Genomic DNA, 19,535 nt, shown 5'->3' with positions numbered 1-19,535 from the left:
AGAAAGGAAGAGAAAAATAAAAAAGGAATAAAGATAAAAACAACGCTTTCGCATTTATCACTACATTGTCATAACTGCCCTCCGTAATTTTGCGAAGATCATAAGAGCGATTATGTTGCGCTGGAGCTTCCGCGCCGACATCATCGCTATAATTCGACTTCGTCGCTGCGAGCGCCATGTGGTAAAACTACGTCATTCGTACTCCCCAGTTCTTTCCAGCTGCACGTTGCTTGCAGCTCGCCGTAAATGAGTGTGTGCTAGTGGCTCAGCGGCTGCTCATAGCTCCTTTTTAATACGTCATTATTAGGAGAGCCGTGAAGGCGATAAATGTTCGGCGGCACCAGTGAAAGCCTCCACTAACTAGGTGGGGTTGAGGGTGACTTGCCTCTTTCTACCTGCCACCTGTCAATCGTCCTCTCCCCTCCGTCTCTGCACTTGTAAGGGAGAGGAGGAATAAGCCGGACGAACAATGACTCAACAAAAAGAAAATGACTAAGAAGAAAATGATTCATACAACCGCAGGCCTGCGTGCTTAGTGTACAGCCTCTCGAATAACTATTTCCAAAAAAGAGGCTAGAAGCACTCGTTCGTTCTCGCATTTCTCGCGCATAGCAACTTGGCTCTTGCATGCCTGCACCGGTAGCTGTGTTTGAAACAGCCCACTTGCCAGTGGAGTGGCGCTTCGCTTAACCTCTTGTAGTGGTATGAGGACTCGCCGCGATCTAACAATGTGACACGTTTTGCATAGTTGAGTAGTCGGAATTGGAACAGCATCAGGATTGGAATAAATCGAGGAAAGGTCAAAGTACTCAGAATTGGAATAAAATCAGAACTGGATAAAACTGGCGAGTGAAAGAAGAATATCGCATTTCCGCCGTATCAGTCCGATTGATCGCCCATAATTATTCGTTGTCATCGTGGCGAGCCAGGAGTCAATCAAAATTTTAACGAGTCTGGAATTTCACACTGCACGGTAACAGGAAAATGTACGCAATTAGCGTCTTTTATTAGTGCGGAAGATATTGTTTAGCAGCCTTTTATGTAGATCTGACATTAAGATCGGGGTTGTAAGCTACAGTTAGGGCTACTCTTGTGAATATTTTGCCGGCAATTGCTTCAGCGTAGCGTCACTTAAATATTCATTAGGTGCAAGTTTGTGGCGCCGTTCAGTGATCTAGCAGATCTCTCAAAAAGCACACAAGCACTCAAACAACTCTCATCAACTGCTACTGTCGCCATTTGAAGTCCAGTTTAGTGTTCTGCGGGAGTTATAGAAGGCGGGAAACCTCCCCCCTAAACGTATGCTTTATACGAGAGTTAAATACCCATAAACTGGACAAAAGCATTTTTGAACAGGAAAGAGTTTTTGAGCTAAACTTTTTCATATAGTGCAAGATTTTACTATAACAATGAATATATCCGCAGGTCTTCCGTCGGCAGGCTTGCATTTTTATGCTATTAACGATTTTGCTACACTCAAAACCATTCCCCGTTGGTTTGTGAGGCAGTCTTAACTGCTCGATGCGAGCAATGGAAAGATTATAAAAGAAAGGTTTTGCTACATATCGGAAGAATTTACCAGTACCTTCAACACTGCAGAACCAGTACCTTACAGATTACAATATTAAACATTTTTAACCAAGAATGTTGGACATATAATGTCTGGCAGGGAGCTTTGTGGCACTTTTGCCTTCTTGACGTAAGCGTATAGGACCCGCTTCTCCGCGTTGTGATCTGGTCAGTACATAAGATTATGATCAATATCCCCGCTAATACTACATAAAGAACACAAGAGACAATGCCAGGCTTTTCTCATGCACCCACGATAAAATTCGAGCAGAAACCGTGCTAGCTAGAGTGGAGTAGTAGAGCTACTTCAGGCCTCTTCAGCATTTTGATCACAAATGGCTGGTGGGGCAGAGACTAAAGGGTTTGAAATGACCGATCACCGTTTAGTGAAGATCCCATGGTGTCTTGGACTTTTCTTGATGGTTCAGCAGACCACACTTCTTGGGTGAGCCTTTCCCTCACATCGTTTCCCCAGGAACCCTATATTCGAGTGTGCCACTGAAAACATATAGGAAATTCTTCACTGCCGAGATGCTGCACCACGTTCAGACAACTAAGGCAGAACCTTTAAAGAGGAAACCACGTTCTAACATTCGAAACGCAGAGTTCGAATCTCTCAGGAGTAATACAGTTTTTGTTGGGAAAGGTGTAAGTGAAAAGTAATTGACTTGGTTGTTGCATGAGGAAAATTGACTTCAGACTGAGCTGTTCTTTGCAAACATTGTTTTAATATACGCTGTTTAACCCAGTTCTAAAATTGAAAAACCTGTTTTCTTCAATTCTGTTTGCTTTCCATTAGGAACTTCAGAATTTGACCGCAGACCAATACCGAAAATTGCCGACGTCGATGAGGACATACCCCTGGTTCAAGTTCCCCAGCATTCCGGACGATCTAAACAGCTCAATGAAATGGGGAAAGACCATATGTGAAGCGGCCAGCACTGGTCCTGCTTCGGTACTAACGGCACACAAATCCGGCGTGAGGACAGAAGGTAAAGGCCAAGCGTTCGCCTGGTCGTCTGGGAAGCTGAAGCCGCATACTAGGCGCCCTTCAAGAGGCCTCAACGAGCTTAGAGAGCTGCGTAGACGACCGTCGGATATCCCACGAATTGACCACCGACGAAAATCGTCGATTGCGTATGACGGCGAAAGGCCTCAGCTTGAGAAGGAGCGTAGACGGCCGTCGGAATGCCCCCGAGTCGATAATCGACGAAGGTCATCGACCATACACGACCTTGATAGGCCTCATGTGGATGCTTCCAGAGGTTATGCCGAGCTTGACAAGGAACGCAGACGACCGTCTGAATGTCCACGAATTGACCATCGACGGAGATCATCGACACCCCACGACCGTGGAAGGCCTCGGCTTGAGGAGGAGCGTAGACGGCTGTCAGAATGCCCACGAGTTGGCCATCGACGGAGGTCATCGGCTGCACAAGACCGTCAAATGCCTCATGCGGATTCTTCCGGAGGGCGTAAGGAACTTGGTGAGCAGCGTAGACGATCGTCAGTCGCCCACGTAGGCGATCGTCGATCATCAGTAATCGACCGCCATCGAACTGACCGGCGCCGCAGGTCGTCTTCAGCACAGCACGAAAGGCTTCTGGCGGATCGTCGCAGATCGACAGATATTCGCCGCGCGTCGGCCACCGGCGATGATGTCCTCGGAAAAAAGAGCGGATATGAAGTGAACAAACTTCAAGTTCACTCACCTAAGAGGCGTCAATCACTCCCGCAACTACATGCGTTGACCTCGTGCACTGCTAAGTGCCATGCGCTGACCTCGTGCAATGAAAAGTGCCATCACTATCGTTCGGCGTCCGCCCACAGCGCGCACTGTAAGTTACCTCAGCACCTTTCAACATGCTCGATATGCCGCGCTTGTAGTTCTGCCATATCAATGCACAGGTGCCAGGATAGATGTCATTATGAGAGGCCATGCGAAAGCCCTGATGCCCACCACACGCGCTGCGCAGCAGCGAGGCCCCCAGTATGCCGATACTACGAGCCCTCAATGGTGGGCCATTACCACGTACACCAACCGATGGTGCCCTACTGGGCGGGCAGATGTGCGTCGTTGCCAGCCACCCCGGCTTGCTCCCATGAGCGAGCTGCGGCACCCATCGAGACGCGCATCACGAATATCTGCTCCGTTACCCCACCTGCTCCGGGGCTGCAGCCTGTACTGCCAACAGAGATGACGATGCCGACAATGCCGGTTTTATCTGGCTTCCAGCCTCAGACGGATAACAAAGAACTGAGTGAAGAAGACGTGTTCATACTGCTGCAAACGCCAAGTGGCGAGGAGAAGCTCTACAAGGCTCGGCCCTTGACGCCCGTCTTTCAGTTGGCAAGAAACGAAGGGGTTGATGAGCAGGAAGCAGCAAAACACCGGCTTAGTATCTCGGACATGGACGCCGGGAATTTTGAAGCTCGCACCTGGCAATCTGAGAGGCACGAAGCGCCGGAAATTCCACAGGTGGCGAGAAAACCAGACGAGCGTCGGAAGCCTGGCACGTGATCGACGAGAGCTTCGATATCTTCCATTTCATCGAACGCTGTTCCTAAACCAGGGCCTAGTGAAGGAGGCAAGCGGGATGCGGAGTTGCTGCAAGGGCTTCTTGACACGCAGCCTGCCTCATCACGAAGGAAGAGCTCTACCAACATTTCGCAGGCTGAACGAACAAGCTTGATGCCGAAGGAGCAGGAGGATCCCACAAAGCTCGGCTCGAAGAGGACCTCCGTATCGCTGGCTGGTACCGAAGCAGGCGGAGATGTGGTCGGAAAGTTGGATAGAGAATCGCGAGGCATAATGGTTGAGCCTGGGATGCAGTCGCTCGAGGCAACGAAGCGACCCTCGATAGCACCAGGACAAAGTGCTACGGGTATGACGATGCCAGATCAGGAGGAACCAGAGGGTATGCCAAAGGAAGAAAATGCTCCAAGGCGGCCCTCCTCAGCGCTGGAGGCAACTGCGCTTGAGCAAGATGATAAACGAAAAGGAAGCCAGGGAGATGACCGAACTGGCGTTTGCTCTGGAGGTGTACCTCCAGAAGGGCCGGCAATGCAGGTTGAGCCAGAGAATGATGAAGAGCACTCGAAGTATTCAAGCGCGGAACAACAACTTGGTGCTAAAGAATCCGCTAATGAAACCAACGAACCTGGAGAGGAAGATGCCGAAGGCGCTGAAGCCGTAGCGGAGGTTAGCGATAAAGGCGATGAAGATAAGGAACATGAGATAGTGGTAAACGCCGAAGTTCCAGCGGCTCAGACAGCACCCCCACCAGAGGCTGAATTTCGCAAGCAGACTCCAGCGACAGGCGGTCTTTGGTCCTTGTATCCCGAAAGCCGCTTGGCTATAATAATCGGTCTAGTGTGTCTTGTTTGGATTCTTGTGGTTTACCTCATTGGGGGTCCGAAGAACGACGAACAGTGCACTATGGAGACTGATATATGGATTCCTTTGACTTTCCCGACAACAACGTACAATCCACCATCGACGATGCCCACCGAAATCACATTGACTACTGTTAGCGAAGAATCGCCAGATGTTTATCTCTGCTCTACGGACATTTGCCTTCAGGAAGGAGAGCGTTTAAGGCGCCACATTAGCAGGGAGTGGCCTCCTTGCAATAATTTCTACCGCTATGTCTGCAGCATTTTGGAAGATGCCCCAGCACAGGACTTTGGGGACGGAGTAGCAATGTCGGTAGACACTGCTGTCGAAGAAACCCTGGCAGGCACCTTACGGGACTACATCTTGGACGAGCGCAATATGGGCGTCGGCCTCGTGCGGGATTTGTACAGGGCTTGCTCCGACCGATCGGGGGAGTCTTTTGCCATTCTACAGAAGGAAGTCTTCGCGACATTGCCAATAAATACCTGGCCTTACAACGCCTCTTATCTGCATGCAGGGGAGATATGGCGCGTGGCTGGATTGCTCATTCGCAAGTACGGAATCGTATCTCTTCTGGACGTAACAGTAGGCCTTCAACGTGGCCATACCAACCGCACGGTAGAGCTCAGCTACCCGCGCCATTTGTATTTCAATGAGCGACCGAACTCCGCAGCTCTGGAAACACTGAAACTGGCCGTTTTGGAAGCAGCCCAGGAGTTCGGTTGGGTGAGCGAAGTTGAAAATCTTATTCTTCAAGTTGTTTCAGTTGTCAGAAGTCTCGCAGAAATAGGACACGAGAGAGACGTCTCGGATGTAATCGTGGGAAACTTTGGCGATTTTGTCGATACGTATGAGCACTTACGAATCTTTATCAACGCTGTTTTTGAGGATGACGTAGCGGCACACACCCCGATCGTGCTGAGAAGCTACGACCTGCTCGCGAACCAACTTCAGAAGGTCACGTCAGATGACGTTGTCGTCTCTTTTCTGAATTATTTGGGCTTTCTAGTCCTGGTACACTTCTCACCGCTCTTGGAGCGGCAGAGCTCTGCGAACCTTCGGCGCGTCCTTTCTGTGCAGCTAGGGGGTCGTGTACTTAGCCCCGACCTAGACTGGCTTCTGTGTCTTCGAATGATCGAGAGCGTGCAACCGGAGTGCTTGTCAAAAGCCTTAGCCATGCAGCAGTCTGCCGCGGGAACGTATGCGCTTAGTCGCATTTGGCTGGGGAGACTGGAGGATGAGTTCTACCGCAACCTGGGACGCCTAAAATGGATGACTCGCAACAGCATTGCCACGTTCGTCGATATTGTTGGCAGGTTTAAAGTGGCACGTTTTTTCGCCGGCTCATTGTTGCGTGATGACCTCTGCCCTGATAGACGGCCCACCGAGATGGAGGAACGCAGTTCAGTCAGCATGTTTGTCCGTGCGGCCAGCGACTACCAGCTCAGACGGCTTCATCAAATCAGCGAGACGACCAAGCCCCGAGAGCACGGTCACACCTTCGACACGATAAGCAGGTGAGGCGACGGAATCTTCTCACTAACACTACGCCATTATGCTTGTGTGGCTGTTTAAAGTGTCGAACTAGTGTTCTTTATATCCCAGGTACAAGGTTGCGCATCAAGCAGTATACGTACCTGTTGGGCTCCTAGATGTCTCCCATCCGTTGGAGAACACACTGCTCGTTTACCAAGCGTCACGCTCAGCTGTGCGCCTGTACCTTGGTCTGCTGCCGCTTGTCTACGAGAGCTGGAACAGCAATGAGGACACGGTAGTGACTCAGGTACTGAGTGAAGAACGCTCCCGCAGACGCCTGGCTAGGCTTTTGCAATGCCTCGAAAGGGATTGGCAAGAAATGCCCCTAGATCTGCGCCTCTTTACAAGCGGCGTGGTTCGAAACTCTTCCGAGGCAGTCTACCCGCTACTGGCACAGACCACGGCGGTGGCGATGGCCTACGCCGCCTTCAAGGTATGAGCACGCTTGTTGCTGCTTCACCCTGTTTCTGTGCGCTATTTAAAAGCGTGCATGCCTGTAAATGTGCACTCACATAGAGCACACATAGCAGCTATAGTCTGAGAACGGACGTGCGGTCAGGATTGCAGAAATTGAAAGAAGTAAAGACAATGAGATATAAAGACACAAAAATGAGTAATATTAGAGCCAAATTTTCCCGGGTAATTTTTGTTTGAAAAAACAAGCAGGTAGCTCCCATGGGCGGCCGCATGGAGAAAAAATGCAAACTGTCTACGTTACTGTTAAAGTGGTGAGAATAGCGCTTTCGTTGCAAGCAGGTAACCATAAAGTTGGGACAGGTAATAAAACGCAAAAAATGCTGCAAAAAATGTGTGGCACCCATTCTATCCGACATTTTTATCCAGCATTGATCAGGATTTAGCCTCAGTTTTTCACCCGGACGAATGCATAAAAGAGCACCGATACGTTGACGACTTCTTCATGTTTGACAGAGCCCTTTGCACTACTGCTCTATTGTAGAATTTCGAATCGTACAGTTAAAGAAAGTCCCTTAAGTGGCCCAAAAGCTTGTTTTACTCAGGAAATACAAAAGCATAATTTATTAACCAGCTCTAAAAGCCAACCAAAAGAAAGCACAATTAATTGGCAAAACTTTCAGGCAATGGAATGCGTAGGAACAAAAAAACATCAAAATGCTTAATCCTAAAACCGCGTTCTGCTCACACAGTTAATCGCATCCAAACCAACTGAGCCTCTGTCCACCTGTCTTTTCTCCTTGTCTTTCGGGCGCCATGCGAGCACTTATACGACATGGCTGTAAAATGTGTCAAACGATTCTTAACGTGATAGATAGCATTAAGGTTCCCTTCCCGTCCTGCATAAAATCCGGCGTCCTCGTCGTCGGCGTTGAAAGCGAAAAAACCCTGGATAAGCAACCTGGATGGGCCACCTAGGTCGGATTGTGGGCAAACGCGGGTTCGATCCCCGCCGCGGCGGTCGTATCTCGATGACTAGGGTTCCGTGTACTGTGCGGTGTTAGTGCAGGTTATAGAACCCCAGGTGTTCGTAATTATCCGGAGCCCCTCGGTACGGCGTCCCTCATAGCCGAAGTCACTTTGGGACATTAAACCCTATAAAACAAACCAAGCTGACCAACGTGGCAGATGGCAGTTAAACTAATGATTAGTCGCTAGAGTTTGCTCGGGAATAGCAACCTTGGTCTCGCAAGCCCTATCGATTACAGCACCTTCCATCGTAGGGCAGTGGCGCATCGCTTAACCGCTGCACCACCGCGTATGAGTACTCCCTGGGATCCATGAATGCCTAGTCGAGAATCACCAGTTCCGCATATATGGGCACTAACCCATTAACGCTAACGTGTCATACCCTTAAGGCATAGCTTAAGTGCGCTGCCGCATGTCTCCTTACAAAGTCACATTTCATGTAATAAGTTCTACGCTATCGTGTGTGCAGGATCTGTTGAGCACGGAGCGCATCTGGAAGGTGGACTTCAGGCTGGAGTCGCTGCCGGACGTCACTTCGGAGCAGCTCTTCTTCCTTTACTACGCTCTGGACAACTGCGAGCGCAGTGACGACACCTACCAAGCGCGCCAGTTTCGGGTCTGGAATCGGCTGCCTCCCGAGTACCGCGTCAACTTTCCGCTGCGACACCTGCCACAGTTCGCCCAGGCATTCGGATGCAGCGATTCTGGGGAGCAGCCCGAGCCCATGGCGGCGCCCAACGGGCGACGATGCGAAGCTGTGGTCTGGAACAAGTCCACGGCGCGTGGTCCTGGCCTGTGGCTTGCTCAGCGTAGGGACGATGCTAGCATTCTCACCGGTTTTCTTGCCGATCAAATGGACTTCGGTCCATCAACGAAGGTTACCGATGATGGCGAAGGCATGTCTGCTTTCAAGACTGCATCGATTACCGCACGCAGCACCCGCCGTGAGGTCGCCGTCACCGGGCGACCTAGACGGGGCTAATCTGGACTGCTAGCTTCAATCGGCTATGGCTATAGCTTTATCGGCTATAGCTGTGGCTATAGCTTTGGCGGGTGGCTTGCCTCAAGATGACGTGTTTTTATAACTGCGGGATTTGGACACGTGTTTCGCGCTTTATTGTATATACGCAGGGATCTCATTGCGTTCCGACCTATATACTGTCGCAAGGTTTACCGCAACGTTTGGAGCAGTTTTTTAAAAAAATGTAGGAGCGCATTAGCGACACAGCCTTGGCTTGTACTGAGATGATTACGCGTCCATTGCGCTGCTTCGTAAGACTGATGCTCGTCTTAGCCGCCACACAAGACTGACTGAATTGGTATGGAGTGGTGATGACTGCATTCTTGCAGTAGATGACACGAGGGCAGTGTATGGCAACACAGTGTAATGGACAGCGATATGTGTTAACCGACCGCGACACTGTAAATACTAAGCTCTTTTAACTATGTGTAACGAACTGCATAAGTTGTGTAGAGCATAACATGTGCAATGTTCAGCATCTAAAATTTAAAGACAATGCTGCAACTTGTCTTTTTTGAGCACCAGATAATTATGATGGGTCTAGGTCGACAGCGTGGTCCCAGACCAGTGGCAACTATCTCACTAATGGGAGCATCACTGCCGCTGTATTTCTGCGTGTGATGTAGCGTTCTATGAGCGTGCTAAAGGTGCTCTGAAACTGTCTTGCAAGTTGCAGGCAGGTGTTAAAGGCTACTGAACATACATTAGGCTTGGGCCCGCCAGAGCGATGCAAGAATAATTCCAAGCAACTTGCGGGAGAGTCGCTGGTCGATACAATTTTCTTAAAAACAAAAACGCAATAAAATTTAAGCCGGACAGGGCTCTACACCACTGACATCGCAGAGTACACGGGCCTCGAATTTCTCCTGAATTTCTTTGGAGGAGAAATTCGAGGCCCGTGTACTCTGCGATGTCAGTGCACGTTAAAGAACCCCAGGTGGTCGAAATTTCCCGAACCCTCCATACGGCGTCTCTCATAGCCTTAGTCGCTTTGGGACGTTAAACCCCATAAACCAACCAACCTTTGTGTCGTAGTGCCTAAAATTTTGCCGGTCTTTTAGGCGCTGTTGTCGATAGTTTCTCACTTTGTTGAGAAACTGCAGTTCTGCCTCGAACTTTTTGTTTTGTTCGAGAAGCTTGGGAGTCTAAGGCTTTGTTCACATTAGTAGCCACGTTTATTGGCTATGCGCTTACAAAGTTTTCAGTACTTGCGCACGTACACTACCAATACCACCATAGATTGGCACTTTTTACCGGGAGATTTTAGTGTGCTAGCATTAGATGTGTCGCGAGCTAAAAAGCTGTCACCCTTCATGTTGAAGCTTCGGAGTAACTCGGGCAAGTTCGGGTAAGCAGAGAGGATCGTCTCGCCAGCTGCCGCCAATCGGAGGAGGGCGTCGCGGCAGCTGCAGCCGAGTGGAGTGAGGGTGTTCAGATTAGCTAGAAACGCGGTGAGATGCACATGCAGATGCCAGAAAGAAGAGGTGAAGGGTGACACTGCCGCAGGAACGTGCAGTGCAGCAAACTGTAAATCATGGATGAAGCCGGTGCTTCGACAGATTCCGAAACTGAACTGACGAAGCTGAACATTATCACGGCGAGCTGAACAGGCACTGAAAGAAGAGAGCGGAGGTGGCAAGCCAAAGCTAAGCGGCAAAAACAGTTTAGCCATGTTAAACGGGATGCGGAAACAGATGACCCGCCGCGGTGGCTGAGTGGTTAAGGCGCTCGTCTACTCACCCGGAGTACCCGGCTTCGAACCCGACTGCGGCGGCCGCGTTTCGATGGAGGCGAAACGCAAAAAGGCGCCTGTGTGCTGTGCGATGTCAGCGCAAGTGAAATATCCCCTCACCACTTTCTTGTTTCACTCCCTCCTCTATATCTGCCCTTAAGGCGTGGTTCGGGTGTCCACCGAGATATGCGAGCCAGTTACTGCGTCACTTCCCCCCCCCCCCCCCCCACCCCCCGTCCTCAAAAAGACAATTTAATTTTTTTTCTCTGGCGAGAAACGCGAAGAAGGGTGAGAAAAAGAAGATGCGAATGATCAAGTCCCCGGATGAACGTGCATTCGAGAGGTGCTTAGAAGTGGCTTCAGAGACCGCCGAACAGAGGGAGCGGCAACACGAATCGCATCGAGCTTAGGCGGCGTTTTGCAAGAGGAAAGCCGAGGCAAGACTGCGAGAACATACGGATGCAACTGTAACTTTCCAGCTTATAAAAGAAAAACAAAGATAAAGGAAGGTAAAAATGAGCGAACGCGCTAGCGCACCCAAGTCGCATTTACCTTAACCAGGTAAATGGGGGGCAGTTTTTTTTTGTACCCTTTCTTGAATGCTCTGTTGCTTTGGAGGAACAGATGATAGCCATGTCAAGCCCTGTCGTTGTTCCCTGGTCGCTTTTTTCTTACTGCGTGGCACTTCTGCCAGCATGTCCTTTGCTATGCTTGTGCTGTCACCCGTAGTGCGCCGCTGAAGCTTGGCGAGTATATGGCTGTTTTCATTTTCCGCCGCAACTGTTATTGCGATACTTTAAAAAAACTCTTTGCTTCGAGGTCTGACTCATAATTTTCCGCAACACTACAGCCACCTGTAGTGAATTTTGCCTGACGCCTTTGTGCCTGCAAGCTTTGATGATGATGATATTTTTAATGATGAAGGGCAACTATGGCCAAAAACGTGCCATGGCATAAGGTATCCTCGTCGACAGACGTGCTGCCGAAGTCTCATTTTCCAAGAATTTTCCTATAGATAAGCCGAGCACCGGGCCAGGGAAAAGCTTGTACCCATTGTATCACCGGTGGGTACCCCAAGGCACTGGGGATCGAACCCCGCACCTCCTGCAGGCGAGGCGAATGCTCAAACCTCTGGGCTACCGTTGCGGCTTCCTACAAGCTTTGCTTTGTTTGTCGCGACATGCCTAATTGAAGTAGTGGGACGCCAGCAGCACTATGTTCAGAACATATTCGATGGTTCCAATATGTTCGATTGACACCGATTGACCCGCATCTTTACCTTTTTAAAGGTATGTTTCGTGTTGTCTTTTCAGAGATAGCTGAGCTACCTTGTAACGAATAATGTTCCATCATTGTCTTACCATGAGTTGATGGGACGAAGAGACAGATGGGTCATTGTTTACAACAGCGTACTACTTGGCGTTCCAGTCGCCTCTCCACTCAATGATTAACAGGAAGTCAGCAGCGAAGTACAGACGGCACTCCAGTCACTCAACACCGTACAACATGGGACAAGAAGGATATGGGCGGAAAGTAAGCATATTCAGTTGGGAAATACGGTTTAGACAGCGGCAGGCCGTCAAAGCTTTCACCACACGCGCAGCCGCCAACGAAGGATGCCGCCAAATCTATTTCCACTTTCCACACTTTCCGCGCGGAAAAGCCCGGCGTTGCCAGCCAGTTATGAATATTGCTAATACTTACAAAATATACTTCAAGTTGCGTGTTTGCTGCATTCAAATAAGGCTTTAAATTTAAACGGTATTGATTTCCGCGTAATATGTTTCTACAATTGTTATGCGTTTTAAAATTAACTTTTATTTTGTGGCTACGGTTTCAGTTTTTTCACTCGATTCAACCGAACGATGGCTGTGAATAGCTGTGGCGTAGTACAAAAACAACTGCAATGGAAACGATGATACGTAGCTTTAATTTACTACAGCACTGAAACCAGCCAGATTCAAGAGCAGGCTTTTTTAATTTTATACGTGTCACAGCCATCGTTCGGTCGATGAAACAGAAACCGAAAGAACAGAAAGAAGGAATCATGAAAGGAATTCAATTTTCAATTATCGTACGTCATCTATTGAAATAAGAAAGCACGCATACAAAAAAAATTGGTGTCTGCGTACTCTAAATGACGTGGCATTGGTGATTATTAAACACTCAATTGTTGCTATTAATTACAGACAATTTTATCCACATGATTTTCCAGTCATTTTATATACAGTTACAAAGAGGAAAGAACGCAAATATATTTATAGAATCAAGGCTCAAGACGCTGTCTTGAGGCTCAAGCGATCAGTCGCTAGTATAGTCCAGCGCTGTACCGTGTACTATGCGTGTACCAAAGAGATCTGCCGCGTACTTCCTCTTCTTGTGTTCCTGATTTTGTTGCTGGTTTCACCAACAACGACCACCCGCATTCAATCTGCGACGCTTATGCGTATTTGAATATTATTCGCGATACGCCGACAAAAGCGGTTAGTGGACCCGCACGGTACAGGAACGGAAGCGGCATAAGTTTCTACGTGTTTACTAGGGTTACAGTGTTCTACTGCGATTGTTGCTCCTCGGTCGCGCGGCGAACAAAGCAAGAATCATGTTCGCGCGCAGTTTTTCCATTTGAGACCATATGACGCCGCAGGCGCGCTCGGAACAAGGCGCCATCAAAGGCCTCGTAAGTCTACAGTGTAGTAAGTCGCCAGCGTCTACGCAGCGACGCAGCAGTGGAAATACTACGGGTTGCTGCCGAATATGTTCTTTCTACGAAGATGTGGAAAGGCAGAGGAAATTGGTGCTGTGTTGTAGATTGCAAGAATTGCCACAGAGAGTTAAATGGGTGGCAGGAGATTGTTTGCGAGCTTCACGGCAGCGAACTGCACAAGGACGTACTGGCCTTGTTCGCGCCCGTCCTGCACCGTTCCCGAACGAACGAACGCAACAAACACTTCCTCCAGCGCTAGACAGCCTTAGAAAGAAAGGATTCGATCTTGGAAAGTCTGCGAGGCTGAGTGCGCAGAACGCCCGTATGTACAGGCAGCTGTTCCGCCGCCGAATCCGCGACGGCGTGCTTTCAGTTGTTGTCAGTTGCGTCTGCGTGTGTAGCGAGAGCCCATTACTCATAAGTTAAGATATGCGGCCATTAGTAACAGGAGAGCCCAAGGCCGAATAAGCAACGCAAAAGAAGGATGACTTATGCTTCTACATCTAAACAACTATGCAGTGCACATCCGTGCGAGCGGACAACGCTTACCGTCAGTCCGTATACTGCAAGCCGTCTTGATGCTACTGTTGAACTTCGCTCCGAGAAGCGCGGTTTTTGTGGACCATATTCGGAATTTAAAGCGTTTGCGTCGCGGCTGCTGTACTGGGTGGTTGTCCCTTCCTCGGAGTCCATACGAGACAGTCACTAAATGTGCGCTTGCAGGTCAGCGCTCACAGTGAAGCTGATACCACCAAAGAGACCTCGAGCACTTTCATGTCCGCATATCGAGCGTGGAGCGTTCCACAATTTTATGTGAGAGGCTGACATAATTGTGACCTTCGTGCAGCATGTACACGTACGTTGCCATGCGGGCGCTGTAAAATTATATCGGGGAATCCATAGCCTGAATCGCTTTGGGACGTTAAACCCCATAAACCAACCAACCAACCTTCGAAACAATTGCACGCAATGGCTCGAGAAGGTTGCCTGATGCATGGTACTGCTACCAAACATTTGTGTATATTTCTGTCGCCTTTCTGTTTCAGGTTTTCTAAGCACAATTTACAGCTACAATTTAAGGCAGTTCTATCCTGTCAGACTAAACATCTTTGATTCTTTCATGGCCAACACTTTTCTGCCAGTCGATACGAGGTTCCTCGTGCCATTGCATTACTTTTGTCACAGCCATGGTTAAATCTTTTTTTTTGTATAACAATATTTGAGGTAAGTTGCGACAGGTGGTGCTTCTGGAGGGTAGAGTTGGGTGGGTTGGCAGGTGCGTATACTATAGCTAGGGGGGTGCGCGGTTGAGAGGAGGCTAGTGGGTTAGGCCTCTGAAGGTTGGGGGCTTCTATCTCCGAGGCTACATACAGAAGCCGCCATTTTAGCATTGTGACACTAGTGCAGCTCACGCAGTTGTGTTTGTTTCTGCCTTTGAAGTTTCAACACTTCTTGTCGCATTTGTCATTGGGCTGCTGTCGTTCACCCCTTGAGTGCAGAGTCTAGCATCATTAATCGCAGCATCTGCTGATATTGGCTACCGCGAACGGAAACGATAGCTTTTCGGCACACTGTGTTGGGTACTTTATGGACACTGCTGACTCTCAAAGCTGCAAGTTTCCTACTAGTTCTCACATCGATAACACAAGGCTTCTTCGTTTCTAAGAACGAAATCATTCTATTGCAGATAACGTCTGTACCTCGAGTACCTTGTGCATATGACTGACCGGGAGGACAGTATACCTCATAAGGCAGTTCGCTCAATGAAAAAAAAAATAAAAATAAACGCTGCACGAAAGGTGATTAAAGAACAAGATTGACATCAAACCAGCCTCAAGAAATGTACTCTTGTCGGAGCCTAGTATTGTCTCCATTTAGCTTACACGTGTACGGCGCTAGTTAACGTGAACCAAACAGTAGTCGGGAGAAACTTACACAACAGAAGGCTAAGCGGCTACTTTGAAGACATAAAAAATTGGAGGACGCTTAAGCTGCGCCTTAAAGGTGTGAGCGATAGTAGCGGGTTAATTCCCATATAAGCGGTTCATTCACTACTTTACATTCATAGATGCCTGGGAGCCCTCATACCTTCCTGGTGCAGTGGCGCAGTGGTGCTGCGGTTAAGCGATGCGCCACTGCCCTGCCATGGCAGATGCTCCCAGCGGTGAGCCTCGTGCATCCCAGGTTGTTCTTCCAGCCCACGCTATTCCAGCCCACGCTATAGTATTTTACAGGCATCACGCAAAAGGAAAGAAAGGCGAGGAGTCTACTCGAATTATAAATAACGCTTCAGGAGAGCTTGAACATCACAAATAATTGCAAAGGTTGAACGCGCGTCACTCCACCGCCTCCAGAATGTCGGAGACTGGAATATGCGCCAAGGTTTCATGGCGGGGGGTAATCTTTGATGCATTCACTGGAAGAATTCAACTTTACAGTTCGCACACAGGTATATCGAATATCATCACATCGAGGTACATTGACCACAATATAGCGTCAAGGTTATTTTACATGTGGAGGCATCGTGGAAGTCAACGGACCCCATCGCATACACGAAGCTATCAATAAGGCACCGACAATTCTGGGCGCTCCACGATTTCCCCGGACCCAACAAGCCTAGGTGAGTTGCTGTCCGGGACGTTGACTTGCGCCCCAGCGAGCCTAGCCTGATCGAAGGGTGCTTTGACGGGGCTGCGCCGCCCGTACCGGCGTCGAGAGCCATGCACCAGACTCATGTTCCAACGAAGCACGTCGCAACGCGACTTCTCGGAGGCCGCCATAGGTTGCTCCACCACATCCGCCGGCGATGAGCCGTCGGAGACTCCGCATCGGAAAGCGCGCGCGAACTGAGGTAGGTGGCGCAGCGGTAGGTTGACGCGGTGCTCAGGAGGCAGGCGACGCCAGGCACGGAACTGGCGCGTCTGGTACTGCTCGTCGCTGCGCTCGCAATTGTCCAGCGCGTAGTAAAGAAAAAAGAGCTGCTCGGAAGACACGGCGCTGAGAGGCTGCAGCCTGAAGTCCGACCGCCGGCTGTGGTCCGCATTCAGCAGCTCCTGCGCGCAGAGGGCAGTGGGCAATCAGGGCGGGACAGAACTCCAGACAGAATGAGCATTTGCTGAAACTCTATGGATTTCTCGCGTATAGAGAAATCGAGACGATATTTTTGATGACGAGGTAAGAGAGAGACTATAGCTGAAATAACTACACGTTCCATTAAACTGATTTTCTATCCAATTAATCGAGAGATTGGTGCTGTTAAGCTGACTTCGCATATAGCTTCGTGAGGACAACTAGGATGCGAGAAGCACACGTGGGAGCATGCGGCGCGTTCAGAATCAGTTCAGTGTTAAATAATACCTATTGAAGTACCGATTATGAATGGAACAGCAGCTGTTCTTTATTGCAACGTGGAAGAAGATAGGAGGGAGAGCCTCACTTTAGCCGCTCTAGACGCGGGAGAGTGAATAAAAAGAGTAAAAGTGAACACAGGAAAACAAAAGCCTATGGTGGTCGTGGACAGAGAAAAAGAAAACACTGTGGGCTTCGGATTTCGCATTAGACATTTGGCGACTTTCTGTAATTCGATAGAAGCCGAGGCGACGGTCCGAAACCCTTATCTTGAGTGGGAGTGCGGGGCGGGTCTAGTCGGGGCGCTTGCTTTAAAAATTGAAGTTAACCTTCTAATGGCAAAGAGACCTCTCTTGCTGAAATAGAGCTTTTACAACCCAGTAAAGATAGAAAAATGAAATGCAGATGTCGCCATCAACAGCCGATTTCTCAAGTAAACTGCGTGCGTTGTCCCCAAAACATCGGCATCTAACCCAGAGGCTATATGTTACATCGCCATTCCCTTTAAAACGGCGGCAACCAGTTCTTCTCAGTGTGGACATCATGATTTTGAATCGAGGCCGGGAAGATTTTTAAATTTATTTTTCTCAGTGGCAAATGGGCTTTCCGCTGGCGGACAAGCGTTAGAATAGCCGCAAAGAGCCAGAGAATCGTTCTTTTTTTAATGAGTTAACAGTAATTGGATACAGTCGTCATGCGTCATTTCAATGTCGAAGCGGGGAAAGTCACTATCTTGGTGGTTCCGTCGTTTCTTAATATGCGCTGCAGGGTCACCCATTCTCTTACTCCCTCCCTCCCTCCCTCCCTCCCTCCCTCCCTCCCTCCCTCCCTCCCTCCCTCCCTCCCTCCCTCCCTCCCACCTTGAAGGCGGCGAAGGCGAGCGCCAGGGCAGCAGTCTGTGCCAACAGAGGATAGCGGACCTCAGAAGCCTCTCGCACCACGCCGGGCCAAGAAGGCTGCAGTGAGCTCGGCAGAGCAGAGAAGTCCCTCGCCAGGCAATCAAGCAGGCTGTCCAGGCGGCGACGTGAGCCAGCGTCCAACAGCCATTGGGATTCCGCGTCCTCGTTGCTGTCCCAGTGCTCGTAGGCTACGGGAAGAAGCCCTTTGTAGAGCCTCACCGCCGTGCGAGAAGCGTGGAAGGCGAGCAGCGAGCTGTCAGCTATCCACGAACTGTTCACTAGGCCCAACGGGACGTACACAGCCTGTTCTGCCTCGCTGTACCTGCATAAACAGGCATGACTCGTACAAGCAGTTGGGCGCACAGCGTAGTGCAGCCATTAGTATACAGCCCAGCCGAAGCCAACAGGGGTGGGGAGACGGTCAATTAGTTAGTCGTTTCAAAGTGGCAGAAGTTTTCTCCCATTTATCTTGAATCAGCTTAGCGCTGTATAGCTGATAATGTGCGTAAAGTGAATCTGTATGATGACGTATTGTATATGATTACGTATACTTCCTGCATATTGCCATGTACACAGGGGCCACGGAATCTCTCAAGCCCATCTTAATGCTTTTTTTTTTTGGAGACCCGTAACATCATTGATGCTGAAAAAAACTGGTTTAAGGTTGGAGTTCGATATTTCTTAGCTGCTTTTTAAGCATGCGTCGTTACCATGGGGCTATGACATAAATAACATGGAGATATTTTATGCTTGGCGTTAACTGCGCAGACACCCGCATTCTACATGGCAGACAGAGGAGCAGTTTCGAACGCACAGGCGCACGCTATTCTGAGCACGGAGCACGCTATTCTGTTCTAAATGCAATCGCGTCTGTCCTGGCAGAAATCAGAAGACGTGTGTCCATGAGAAATTGTAGCAGTGAGCCCTACCAGCATTCACATGCTATACCTCCTAATTATGAATAGGTAACTAGCAAATTGGGTTAGAAGGCTACAACATGCTCTGTTTACTTCTGTCTGCATGCATGTACAGTTCCGATGGCGGATTAGAAGCGGGACACTCACCTGCTATCCGTATTGAAGGCATAACCTGGACTGAGAGGCCTTGTCTTCTTGCTAATTTGGCGCAGCCGTTCTCGGTGATACCTTCCTGCGGTGCGAGCAAACATTTGCAACGAACCACCCTCGTTCATTTTGTCGGAAGTCTTGAGAATGCAGAGGTCTTCTCCAAACCACGACTACTTAAAGAAGCGCACTATATGTAATCTTGGCAGCCTGTGACTGACCATCTTGAGACATTTGTCAGTCAGCCAGGAGATAAAAGGCAGGTTGCGGTACAACTGGCCTTCCAGGCGAGCCAGCCACAGGCGACTCGCGGCGGTTACTCTTGCGGCGGCTTGATGCATGGCCTGAGCCTTCATGAGGCACGCTGGTTGTACGCTCTCTACCACTCGGAGGCACAGAAGCCAGCCCATTTTAGGAGGGAGCACTCGACCTGCAAGCTCGACGCTAAGAATTCTTCGGAGGCTTTTCGCGCGATCGGGATCAAAGAGTGCCGCGAAGTAGACCAGAATGCGGAAGCCGAGATAATTTGCAAAAGCAGCAATGCTTGCTGATGATGTGAGCGCTTGCAGTTGATCGATGAGCAGGCGCGGATTTCTTATTACCACAGCTGTGCCCTCACTCACGCCGTCCTCAAAGATCGACCTGAGGAATAAGCTGACGTTTTCGTCGACGTCCTCGAACTTGGCGAAGAGCACTTGCCAAACAGTCTTGTTTCCCTTCAGGTTTGCCAGGCTTCTGACTACTGTGGTAATCTGAGAGGCCAAGTTATCCATACTCGGAGCGCCTTCAGCGCTTCCAAACTCCCTAGCTGCCTCAAAA

At 49.5% G+C, this 19,535-nt stretch overlaps 2 protein-coding genes across 2 annotated transcripts; one reads left to right on the top strand and one right to left on the bottom strand.

Annotated features, from left to right (window-relative positions):
• Window positions 1–5,885: 5,885 nt before the first annotated feature.
• Window positions 5,886–9,012, top strand: LOC149343302 (uncharacterized). Its single transcript, XM_089542357.1, has 3 exons — window positions 5,886–6,483; window positions 6,572–6,935; window positions 8,415–9,012. The coding sequence occupies exons 1-3, from the start codon at window positions 6,098–6,100 to the stop codon at window positions 8,925–8,927; spliced, it is 1,263 nt and encodes a 420-aa protein (XP_089398483.1). The 5' UTR covers window positions 5,886–6,097; the 3' UTR covers window positions 8,928–9,012.
• A 6,954-nt stretch (window positions 9,013–15,966) lies between these two features.
• LOC149343301 (uncharacterized) lies at window positions 15,967–18,844 on the bottom strand. Its single transcript, XM_089546930.1, has 3 exons — window positions 18,717–18,844; window positions 17,614–17,974; window positions 15,967–16,458 (listed from the first exon to the last, which is right to left on the bottom strand). The coding sequence occupies exons 1-3, from the start codon at window positions 18,842–18,844 to the stop codon at window positions 15,967–15,969; spliced, it is 981 nt and encodes a 326-aa protein (XP_089403056.1).
• Between the last annotated feature and the right edge of the window lie 691 nt (window positions 18,845–19,535).

This window comes from Amblyomma mixtum, chromosome 5 (genome assembly GCF_055824585.1).
Source record: "Amblyomma mixtum isolate Tamu chromosome 5, ASM5582458v1, whole genome shotgun sequence".
Taxonomy (NCBI): domain Eukaryota; kingdom Metazoa; phylum Arthropoda; class Arachnida; order Ixodida; family Ixodidae; genus Amblyomma; species Amblyomma mixtum.
Note: the sequence above shows the minus strand (reverse complement) of the source record. Positions and strands in the feature narration are given on the sequence as shown.